Source organism: Watersipora subatra, chromosome 7, assembly GCF_963576615.1.
Source record: "Watersipora subatra chromosome 7, tzWatSuba1.1, whole genome shotgun sequence".
NCBI lineage: Eukaryota > Metazoa > Bryozoa > Gymnolaemata > Cheilostomatida > Watersiporidae > Watersipora > Watersipora subatra.
Window position 1 is genome coordinate 55,876,586 of NC_088714.1, and position 12,956 is coordinate 55,889,541.

At 34.5% G+C, this 12,956-nt stretch overlaps 1 protein-coding gene across 3 annotated transcripts in view; it reads right to left on the reverse strand.

Annotated features, from left to right (window-relative positions):
• Positions 1–5,814: 5,814 nt before the first annotated feature.
• LOC137399609 (cytochrome P450 2C20-like) overlaps positions 5,815–12,956 on the reverse strand; it is a 79,193-nt gene continuing 72,051 nt past the window's right edge. For all 3 annotated transcript variants that reach the window (XM_068085788.1, XM_068085787.1, XM_068085786.1), the window contains exon 10: positions 5,815–6,389. In XM_068085788.1, coding sequence (XP_067941889.1) covers positions 6,190–6,389 — 200 coding nt within the window. In that variant the 3' untranslated portion in view covers positions 5,815–6,189. The remainder of the gene's footprint in view (positions 6,390–12,956) is intronic.

A 12,956-nucleotide genomic window follows, 5' to 3' on the forward strand; every position in this document is an offset into this window, starting at 1 on the left:
ATAGTATTTTGCGAAAGCAAAATGTGACAGTTTAATTCAGTCATAACTGACTCCGGAGCTTCTGACAACCATATTGTACTCAGATTCTGACTTCACAAACAGTTATTCACTCAAAGCAAAATCGGGATAATAAGAAGTTAGCTTGTGTAAAATAGAATTTGCATGTTTTCCAAGGTTTTCAAAGACGCAGTAGGAGAATTTTTATTATATTTAATTTATTATAAGAGCTGTGTTCATCCATACAAAGCTATGGTCGAAGGTTTAAAAAAAACTTTGCACAAGATTTTAACTCATGACAGCTCGCCTGGTACACCAACACAATAACCACTGCACCAATCTGTTTCCACCAATGTCAGCAGATTACTGTCCAGACAATTATTCTCTGTGTTTTATTGGTACACCTGGCCATCTCTCATGGCACACTAGTCTGCCAGGTCACTAGTATTATTAGTAATGACAATGTATAGTTTTCATTTTCAAGCTATATCTGACAGAGGAAACAATCGCCTTACTTTACATAGTTAATAAAATCAACTGCTATGCGAGCAATCAGCAAACATGTTCTCCTCACTGCAAACATACATTGATATTGCTAGCAACACACATCTAGTGAATATAAATGTATATACATGTACACGTATACTATGTATATCTAGTAAATATTCTAATTGGTCGATGATGCCCTCTTTTCTATCTATACTATCACCCTAACACCCAAGTGTAATAAGTAACTGCACAAGTATTCCCATTCCTTCAGACTGCTAAATCATAATTTGTCATTGCGTGTCTGCTAGTTTGTGTAAACTCAAACACGGTCTCACATTTTTTGGCCAACTTGATTTAAACTTAACACGCGTGTGCTTTGTGCTTTGTGCTTTGTGCTTTTCAGCAGGTCGCTGAAAATGATTAGCTTGAAAACTCAGCCTGGATCTTGAGAACCTGACTCTTAAGCACCCGCCTGCAAGTGATCTGATTAAAAATAAAAGAGATACCAACATTACTGCTAGTTTTGAATCAAATTTGGTTTGAATTGATTTGATTGTATCTTGATATGATTTGATTTTAATCTGAATAGATTTGATTTTAATTTCAGTTGACTTGATATCAATTTGAATTGATTTGATTTTAATCTGAATTGATTTGATTTTAACTTGATTTTAATCTGCTACATGCAACAGATTGTTTGTGGAAGTACATGACCATATATGAAATGCACAAAACCATGCGCTGACTTCTGTCATTACAAATGCTAAATATAATAACTGTTACAAATATGTATTTCTGATGCACTTAGCTCAACACACTGCAGTCTAAATGTGAAAATGTCATTTTCTTGCTTCATGCTAAATGTATAAACGTGAAACAAAGTGATGCTGTAACCAGTTTTGAACTAACAGTAGCTATAAAGAACAAATTAGCCTCAACTAAACTTTTATATATAAAAATTGACAGCGATGCCTGAAATACTCACGTACAGAGTCAGCTGGTTCTCCACGAATGATGAAAGAAAGACTTTGCTACAAAGAAGCCCTGTACACATTTGTATAGAGTAACCACAATGGGTTAATCTTTATTGATTCAACCCTAAAATAGAATGTTCCAATAGAGGAAAACATTGATCAGTCCTTTGTTATGTAGCTAAAGCAATTCCTGCATACTAGGAAAAACCCTATGTAGCCAGAATACTGTCTAAGTTTATTTGAGTAGGAAAAGTTAAGGAGGTAGATGTGGCACCTCTAAATTATTCTAGACAATCACTTTTCTATTCCCTTTTGTTGCTTCATACCCAATGATTGACCAGGGCAATCCTGCACCCCCTGCACCCCTTGCACCTCCTTGTTTTGAATGAAATGAAAAGTCTTATAACAATGAAAAGCAGACATATTTGGAATATACAAAAACAATATGTAATCGGAAGGTCATTCAAAGGAAAGTCTAATGTTTTCACATGCCAACAATATATATTAACTAGCTGTGCCTCTCAGCATTGTCCGGGTGTTAAAAACCAGCTTGTAAACAATGAGAAGTGATGAGAGTTGCCTACCACTTGCTCACTTGCCCACCTACCACTATTAGCCTGGCACATTGCCAATGAAAAATTCTAGTAAGCTAGTTAATAAGCACTAGGCTTCTAATGCTGGTAAGCCATGACGTTGCGTAAGCATCGGCCAGTTAAGCTATTCTAATAATAGTTATAGCTGAAGAGACACGCCCGCACGCACACACACATACTTTGAGAAATATATATATATAGAAGCAACCCACTTTAGTATCTTTTACTGCTTTTTGCTTTTTCTCTGCTATTATCTGGTCGAAATGGGTTTTCTTGTAGGTGGGTGAAATGCTCAGAACATTTTCAGGGTTGCTTGAGGGCGATATTTATTTTTGAAGTATAAAAAAGATGTAACTTTAGAGTCAAATCAGCAAGTTGTTGCAACAACTAATACACTTTCTTCATCTTCACAATTGATTCTTGCATCCCCGCGAACAACAGCTTGCACCCCTTAGGGAGTGCTGGCAACCCTCATCGGAAAGCCCTGTCCTAATCTATCTAAAATAGAACTAACATTTGTAAAAAACAAATGATTCATTACAAATATGTTTCACACCTGTAATGCAAGTCCTTACCTTAGAGCACACATTTATTCCAAAGCCCAAGAACTAAACTTAATCCCAACTACTCCCAAATATTATGACAAAGTTGAACAGGTGCTGTCAAATTCTGCGGTTGTTTAGCCATGAAAAGCTGTGGGCTTATCTTTTTAATTTCCTGAACTAAACCAACAAATTGCTATGGTCACAAAAATGGTGAAAAATGTTTACTGATGCTAAAAAAACATTATAAAATGGAAGAGTGCAAGCAAGCAAGCAAACGCATATGAACTAAAAATGACTGGAAGCTGAAATCCCAAGAGACATATTTTATTGAATAGTCTTAATAATAAATAACCTTACATAAGATGGTAACTCTATTTTTTCTCTATATATACCTGCTGAGTGTGTCATCTCTGTAGAAGAAAAAGAAAACAATAGATGAACTCCTGTTAACCGGTCAAAAGGAAATCACTTTCCTGTCTGACTGCATCTCTCGGGGATTTGCAAATGTTTTTGCATAATCATAGTTGCAAATATTTTCTTTTATTTTAAGTTTAGGCTGTGATATCTGCTTGTATAATTTGAGTAGACCAAAATATGTGCGGTCAATCCTCTGGCTCATGTTGGTGTTCATTGCACAAGAAGAATGTGTGTAAAATTTTCATGGAATGCACCCAATTGCAATATATTTATATTGTGTATTCAGCAATGAAGTTCATTGTATTGTCCATCAAACAATTGATCTATAGAAATAAACTGAACTCCGTGACATTCTTGGGCTCTATGCACTGAGTGGGTTAAAATCAAGCCACTGTGTTCAGGGTATACGTTAGGATTAGATAATCAATGTTTTGCAGATATTACATGTAATTTATAGATAACCTGAGCTACATGTTTAGAACCAAAGCTATAAAAATCTACCCATACAAAGTTTTAAAAAGAGTCGGCCTGCATTTTTAAATTCATGGGTTACAAGAAATTTTTGATTTAAATGTAAAAGTGTCTTTAAACTAGGATGATTTATTGGAGTTGCTTCCACGCTGAAAAAGTCTGGTGTAAAACAAAAATAAGTTGAAAAACCATCCTGGCCCAGTTGCCGACACAAGATCAATAAAAAGCTGCATACTATGATGGGCCATTTTTGACGGCCGTCATTGACGGAGTCTGACATGGAATTGACCAATCATATCTCTTGATGCTAATAGCGCCGAAAATACAAGCAAATGGAATGGATATCGATATTGTATTTCATTGGCTAAAAATGTGACCCATTTTGTATAGCCAGATCTTGAGTTGGTTTGGTTTAAATTCTTTCCAAAAACGTATTTCAAATCATAAACAGACTAAAAGCTATTCCAACTCTTTCAGCGGTAACACAACTCCGACAAATCCTTCCGGTGTAAGCACACACCTTTACACTTGGTCTACTAAATCTTGTTTACTTTTTATCTCAGACTTATTTTTAAATAAGATATCTTTCAGATTTCAGATATTTTACATACATATTTTGCAGAAGAATTTTCAGATATCTTAAACACATCTCACAAAATCACATGATCTGTATTCAGAATAACACTTAATTGATGACTTTACTTGGAAAATTGCTAGGACTAATACAGTTTAGTCTATTTACACTTGTTTGACAAATATAAGCACTGATCTGACTATTCTTAGCCAACCAGGTTGGTCTATGATGAAAAAACTGCAAAAAAACTGCAAAAAAACTAAACAAATATTTTTCACCTCAAAGTTTGCTAGTGATATAGCTTATGTTTCTGTGTTAATCAGAGATTATCGCTGAACCTGCTTTAAGATTTAAGAGAATTAAACACTTCCTTGTTTATAAACTAACCACTTAAAGGTTCTACTTGCCGCTGCAATTTTGCGGGCAGAAAGGATATACCTGAAGCCAGAGTAGGGAGCCTACAGCAAATGAAAGTGAGATAATTTGAACTGTTAAAACGTTATGATCAAGCTAACCGTAGCTTTAGGGTTCAAGCTTCCGCAAGTGAGTTGTAAGGAAACTTTTAACTTATTGTTCTGTGAAGTTGTGGTACGACAAAGATTGGAGTAGCTGAGAAATGCGTTGAATCTGTGTGTGGTTAAAAATTAGAGCGTATAAGGTGTATAAAATAACCTATAAGATATAAAAGTATTATTTAAACCTGAGCTTTTATTTCTTTGGGTGGATCCTTGCAGAGTTGCTGATTAGATACTCAATGTTAGCTGTATTTATAATCAATACATGATCAACAGCTAGGCACAGTTTTATTAGACAAAGATATGACTTCCTTTTGTTATTTATGCAGCTAAAAATGCATACAAAGATGATAAAAAGCAGCAACTGCAAAGTGAGGCTCTCTCACTGTGTAGCCATGGCAACTACTAGATAACTACGGTCAAACAAATTTCATTTGTCATGAAGTGAGAACTCTAGCTATTTGAAGATAGTAAAAACTCTGATACCAAACAACTATTCTGTGCAGGCCTCTGGAGCAGTGAAGCGTAACGTGTAACTATGGTATGTGAATATTGCTTGTTGATTAGTACTAGGAATGACGACTCCAAAGCGATAAAGCATAAATACAACAAGTCAGGATGTGATGCAAAAACTATGTCTATGTGAGAAACATTTTTGAGTTAAAAAGTTGAACTGTAAGCTTCAAAACAAATTAAAAACTGGCAACACTCTAGTTTGTGTTCTTCATATTCATGGAACACAGGCTAACAGTGAGTAGGCTGTGTTTTTTATATATATTGAACTCGCATAAATAAGTGTGTTTAAAAAGCATTTTTTGTATAAATAAAACATGAGCTAACAAGAGAGCTTAGTATTCTTCATGTAGAATTAGATCATCGAGTGTGTGTAGGCTGTATTATTCATTTACATTGAACACAGGCTAACAACTTGTGTAGTCTGTTCTTCATATGTATTGGACAGAGACAAACAGATGTGCGTAGACTGTGTTTCTCGAATACACACAACGGACTCAAATAGCAAGCAAGAACTTTTTTTTACAAGGCTTGTGAGAATACCAATCAATTATGCAAGGTCGCTTCTGGGCCGAACAGCAACAATGAAATGTTTATTAAAGCATTAATTATGAAGATTTTGTATCCTGGAATTGCATTTCACCAATAATGATGTACTAAGACCCGAGTAGGCAGGTTGGCATGAGAGAACTTGCAGGAAACCATTAGACAAATCCTTGTTGAAAATCATTTGTCAATCATTTTTTGTATTTCATTTCTCAGAAGGTCTAATGTTATTTTACAGTAAACTGTGTTCATAAAATTATCTCTTCTGGCTCTCTTTGCTAGAATATTGCTTAGAAAAACTATATCCGCTATGTCAAAACAAAGCATATCGGTTAAAATATTGTATCACACATCAGTAAAGAAAGACAGCCTACTGAAATATGTTATAACAATATGTTGTATAAATATGTAATGTAAATATGTGCTTGCATTCTCTAAATATAATTACCGCCGTTCGTAGTAAATAAATTAGAAGTCATATTCCTGCTGAGTTTACGCAGACAAGTTTTCTAACAGATAGATTTTAGCTAATTCCATATACTCCATTTGTGGATTTTAACCCGTTCCATTCACTGCATTTGCCTTTTGGCCTCTTTCATCAAAGACAGCTTTGAAGTCTCCAGGAAACCTGATGAGACCGTATTTATCTGCACCGACTCCTCCTTCAAGTCTGACGCTGAACCTCTGGAGAATGGTGGTGAGGAAAAGGAAAAGCAGCCACCGGCCGATGTTAGCACCAGGGCAAACTCTTGTGCCTATAAATGCACAAACGACAGCATGTCAGGGTGTCATATTACACAGTTGAGTTCAAGGAATGGCCTCATTTCCATAGTTCTTGCGTAAGAATAATTCAGTATGTTTTATTAAATGCAAACAGTTTGTTAGCACGTAACTCCTGGAGTATTCCTTCAGGGCAGCTCAGTGCAAAAACCTAATAATGCTTAGTTTTTGGATCTAAGACAGGCTTTTAGACTTGGGTTAAAGAATATGCCAGCTAAGGCTGATGATAATGCGTCTTGTTGACTGTTAGACCAAAACTAGAGGCTGTAGGCGGTAGAATAAAGTAGGCTATTCTAAAATATATCCATAAATATTTTCAACTAACTGGAATTTTTTTTAAATTTTTTCTTATGGTAGGTTGAAAAATATTTACTGGACATGAACAGCCAATAGCCGACTAATAAGCTGTCTTTCGACTATTTGTTTGTATATTATTATCAATATTTATAGCTCTCTTTACAATAATAACACATTCGGCAATCTTAAGATTTGTTACAACGCTCGCAATCTGTCAAAGGCTAACATTTTTCACTGTTCTAACATTTTTAGTTTGTTAAACCAAACACCAACTCGCTTATCAATAATTTATTTATATTTATCAAAATTCTTTTACTACTACTAATGTTTTACATTGTCACGATTGATCTGTCACCACATAGGCAGCGCACCAAACAGCAGTATTTATGAATAATCTTTTGCTCATTCATGATTAGCTGACGGAGATTGAACTCTGGTGTATAAAATGACCCCGCTGCTGCTTAAATTATCTGAACCCACATGAGGGTTGAAGCCTTCAGAGAATGTTATGAGGAGTAACTCAAGTTCACACTTTCATTCTAGCCGCTCTAATTGAAAGTCAGTAGGTACACCAATACTCATGCATATTCATGCAGCTCGGAGCATAAATATATGCCACAGGGCTAGGCTAAGTTTCCTACAGCTTTGTTACTTTTACCTAGCCTTAGAGGATAGATAAATGTAGCATAAATTGTAAGGTAAATTATTTGAGTTTGAATAAGTTAAATGAGGAATTTGCCTTCCGTCTGGTCATCGGATGACCAAACCGACGCTGCATTGAGTAGGTCCATCTCTGATAGACCTACTCAATAGCTATAGACATGATCATTGTTTTTTACTATCTGAGTGAAATAATACAATAATTAATAATAATACAATTAACTGCATGATAGCTCCGATTAACCCACTAGTTTCACTTATTGATTCGTGAGATCTTACTCCGAAGCTAACAATAGGATGTCGGCCAGAACAAATTAGGGAGGAGACTTTAGATAACTCAAGAGCTCTTGAAGATAAATTTACACAAAATATTTGTAGATTTTATCAGAAAGTATCGGTATTTTTCTATCATTTGCAATTGTTTTTGATGTTTGAGGTGATCTGACTGCTAAGATCATTCAAGATTAAAATCGACAAAACTTGATCGCAGTTAAAATGCTCAGATTCAAGTGAGAGCGGGACTATGACGTCTATAGTTGCATTTCGGCAAAGATATCGGCAAAGTAGAGACACACAACACTACAATTTGAATACAATAGCTGATATCGATAAAGATATAGAAATGCGGCTGCACAACTAATGCCATCATTTCAGCACGTATTTTTCATCTGTGCGTTTTAACTGTGATCAGGTTTTGTTGATTTTAATCTTGAAACCTTCTGGCAGTCAGATCACTTCAAACATTGAAAACAGCCACAAATGATAAAATAATACATTTTAGTAGCTTTCTAATTTTGTGTAAAATTTTGTGTAAGTCCATCTCTATGTAGGAATTTTTGTTCCTGCACTCAGCTGTTTCGTAATGAAAAATATTACGTAGAAATGGTATAAAAAGACAAGCCAAGATTTTTTAAAATATCTTCTAGCAGCTAATGGTGAGTGCAGCAAGTTTACTAGGCCAATAGACATTCTCTTTTTAATATCTGTCAATGATTCGAAAATGCGAGAAGCCGCTTTTAAGAACAGCATCGCTTGATCTTTTTCCTTGATTTAATTTAAAAAAGCTTTTAAAAGGCTGGCTAAAAGTTATGGTGAACACGAGACAACTGCAGCTAACCAGAAACAGCTAATAAAAAATAAAACGGCAAAAAAATTAAAGGAAGGTAAGTGAAATATTAAAACTTAACTTTAAATGTGAGTTTAGTAAGTTAAATTCATTAAAGTTCAATTCAAAGTTTCTTTTATGTAAGGTAGCAAAAATTTTAGAGTACTAAACGTGATGCTCTCAAGTCTCTCTTAGACGGCCGTTATCTACAACGTATGTCTTGAAGTTAACAATTCCATAAAGTAGTGTACGCAATGATGTTAAATTTTACTGCAGATCATAACAACTAAACAGGTGTTTGTTACTTTTAGCGCATCTACTGAACTACAACAACAAAAAACACGTTTTTCTACCGTATTATCTTGTTTAAGTTTTTTTTTATAGTACGCTAATAGATTATTGTATACTTAGATATTATATATAAGAAATAGTGCCTTGAGATGCAAGTAAATTGACATACAAGCTCAGTCTCAGAATGTATTATGCTTGTATGTCTAGTTATGACTGTACAGTAGAGGCTTCTGGAGTGTAACCAATCCATTCGATGACCGTTTATATTATAAGAACACATGTAAGTTGACCAATCTGTTTCTAGATCTTCCCAAACTTACCCCTTTGAACTTAAAAAAAAAGCCTAAATTAACTTTTTAGTTTTATGACTGTATCGCAACTATAGTGTTATTGGTTTATATCGACAACTTCTCTTCTCTTTCCTATCACGTTCTTTCAGTTCATGGTTCACGATTGCGATAACTTTACATTGAGTAATGGAAAACGCACACCTTCAATATCAACCTGCCTCCAGCTTTTTCTTTTATTCTAGGCATATTTTACAAAAAGAAAACAATAAAAATGTTTGATAAGTCTGAAATACCATAAAAAAATATCACTTTACAATAATAATATCAGTGACCATCTGTCTGTTCGCCTTCCCTTCAAAAAGGTTCAATGATATAATAAAAATAGCTTTCTACGATACTCCAACTCCTGAAATTTAGATCGGTAGACTGAAACTCTAACATCTGCAGGTAATTGAACAAGTAATAGCGCATCTACTTATTATCTGTACTTTATGGATATATTTGCCTATTTTCATGGCAATCTAAAGTAGCACGGTACTAGTATGTATAGTAGAGATAACCCTGTAGTCAGTTTCTCTCTCAAGTGCGACAAGAGAAAAAGCGATATTTTGAAGGCTAACCACGTGATGTGAGTTGTTAAAATCAAATTTTAAAACTTGCCCAGAACTCACACCTTACGTTATATGAAACTTTGGACGTCGTACGAAGCAAAAACTTTACACAAATTTTTTATGTTATGTGGAATTTATGTTATAGGAGGTATACGTTATAAGGGAGTCTATTGTAAATGATAAAAGGAACAACATTTAGTTCAACTGAGTTTACGCCATGGAGTTTAACCCTACATAGATTAAGTAAATTCATATTAATTCGCCTTGACTTCTCATTATACTTAATGCTGTCTAGATAAAAATCATGGTTGATATAAACAGTAGGCCTCTACATATAATCATCCCTTTGTGTTATATTTAGAATGAAAAAATAACAAAATCTGGCTTGAAGATCTTTTTCACGCATTTTGCATAAGATGCAGGAGCACCATTTTAACAACAAAAACTTGTTACGAATGAACTAGGAAACTCAAAACATTTCTTTAGCATAACAGGTTGGTTTAGGTGCCTTTTCATGTTGAGCAACTTGGCCCTTTTTCATCTTAGAATATAATATTATTTAAGAAATTAGTTGTGCCTAAAATTTCACAATTTTTTGAAATCTTTAAAAACTATGCAAGCTCATTAAATTGTCATAGTTTTTTTGACAAAAATAGCTGAATATTTAAATATTTCAAGAATCATTCAATTCTTCAACAAGATAAAACTTGAAAAATGCGGGCAAACCATAAACATAAATTTACAAAAATTCTTAAATGAATACTGAATTTACATATTATCAAGTGATAGCAATTTGGTAGCCGTGCAGAGGTACTGGCTACAAATATAAATAAAGTTTTAAGATGAATACATAGCATAAGTGGGCAATAAAGAAAGAATGTGTTTTAGAAAGCTTAAATCATTTATCAAAATTAACCATTGCATATATGTAGCTGCTGAGGCATTTAACCCTTTGACCAGGTATAAGCCCCCCAAAAACAACCGAGACTCATGTAATTTATTTTCAAAAATTCAATAAAATCGATATTTTATGAACATGCATAGCTCAAATCTTAAACTTGTTTCTATGAACAAATTTTTTTGTATATATACATTCATTCACATATCTACTACTCAAAAAAAATTACAACCATGTGCAATTGTCCCTGTATGAAATGCTTGGAAGCATTTTTTTCGGTAGAGTCAAACGCTATAACGTAGCCGTGCGAGCCACCATAACGATCGTTTTTTCTGCACATTCCAAGTATATTAAAAGTCCAAAAAGTTTACATCACTTCTATCATTTAATTCATTTTTATTCTGATCAGACAAAAAATCACTAACGATCGCAGGATAAAATAATCTTTTATTTTACCGTTTTGAAAGTCGAGCCAATGTTGACTGGTTTTTCCAACTTTTAATCTTTTCCAAGGAATCGCGATTTGTTTAGCTTTTAGCACAAAGCAACGCCTCTCAGATAATTGTTTCATATTGTAAATCATCGACTGATATCTTATTGATGATATTTAAAACTTACTAGTGTTCATATCCTTTGTTTAACGTTACTAGACGACAGCTTTATAAACGTCTACCGAAATAGACATAAATGTCGTTTCCCCACGCAACCGGTAAACGACATTCTGGTCGTTTCCCCTGCCAAAGGGTTAAAGGAGTCAAATGGTAAATCACCAATAAAATAAGGATTATAATTGGGTTAGTTTCCAATTTGTTTTGCAAAAGAGCTCTTTTAAAAAAGAATAAACTTTAACAGGTAACCACATTGCCAGTTGATTAAATGATTGCATAAAAGAGTTGGCATGACATTATTTTTTTAAAAATACTCCTCTCTTTGGCCTTGAAAGTTGTTCCCTACCATAAAAAATAAACCACATGCCAAGGACAAGGAAACACTGCAAACATAATTCATTTGCACCCGTAAGCTACAGCTGTCACAGCTTGTTACAATAATTAGTTATTAATAGGAGATCAGCTGGTTAGAGCTGATAAAGAATTTCAGCAAATGTGGTTAAATCTCGTAATTTGTTTGAGAACACTACATGAATAACTTTATTTATGTCACCCAGAATGCCTTTGAAAATATTTTGTTATCAAAGAATGTTATTTGCAAGTTTAAGTTATGCTAGCGGTTATAGAAGACTTTATTTGAGCTGTCCGGCATACGCACGCACGTGGGAAAATCATGCACATGATTTTACACACACGAGCGGAAAATCACCTCTCCTAAGAGTTTGCCTTTTTCGTGATAGAAACTAGTACCTCGGCAGTCCAGCATGTCTTGAGATACGCTCTCAAGTGTAATAACTATACCTACAACTATTCAGTAATGCTAAGGATTGGCACAGTTGTTGGAGTGTTGGTCTACTGAGTTGAAAGTCGTGAGTTCAAATCTTGTTAAAAACAATCTTTTTTCTTATCAACTCAGCATGACTTTGGATAGATGAATAGACATGACTCTTATTATAGTAAAGACTAGAACTTTGGACGTCCTGTGAATCATGAGTTATCATCACATGTAATAAGTATGTACACAATTATTCTTAGGTTTAAAAAGGTGGTCAAGGCTGGCAATAGTAGCACACTTGAGTTTGAATCCAAACATCTGGATTCAATTCCTGTGTGGTGCAATATTTTTACTAGCGCTTTTAATGAACAAATAGACACAACTAGTTACAATAAGAATTATTAGTTTTTTTAGATCGATTTCTTTATATGAAATTGTGAGACATTTGCATCGCTCAGAACAAGTGCGAAGTTTGATAGATCAACGCTCCGACTTTAATCTTACACATTTACTAGGTTTTATACAGGGATAGCGTAGCAACACATTCTCGTGTGGCACTGCAATGTCATCATGGAACAGTGTCGCTCTCATTCTTTGCGATTCAGTGCGGCTGTTTGGATGTAAAACACCCATGTAATGCGTAATCTTTGTGCCAACCATAGACCTATTAACTATACTTTAAGTATAGCTAATATATATATGGCACCATAGACCTATTAACTATAGTTTAAGTATAGTTAATAGGTCTATGGTGCCAACACATCTTTTAGTAAACCAAAGCGTCACACCTGACGCTTGATGCAAAGACAACAAAAGGTCAAACTAGTGTCATGTCCATAACAAATAACGTCATAAGAAATAGCAGTTTTATCTTCTGATCAACCATGGTTCGATCTGCCCTTGACCTTTTAAAGATGCAACCTTGACATAAGGTGTGGCACAACCATCTCTCTACTATGGTGCCCTATGAAAATACAATCTGCTTGTCGATCTAGCGTAGCACTTTG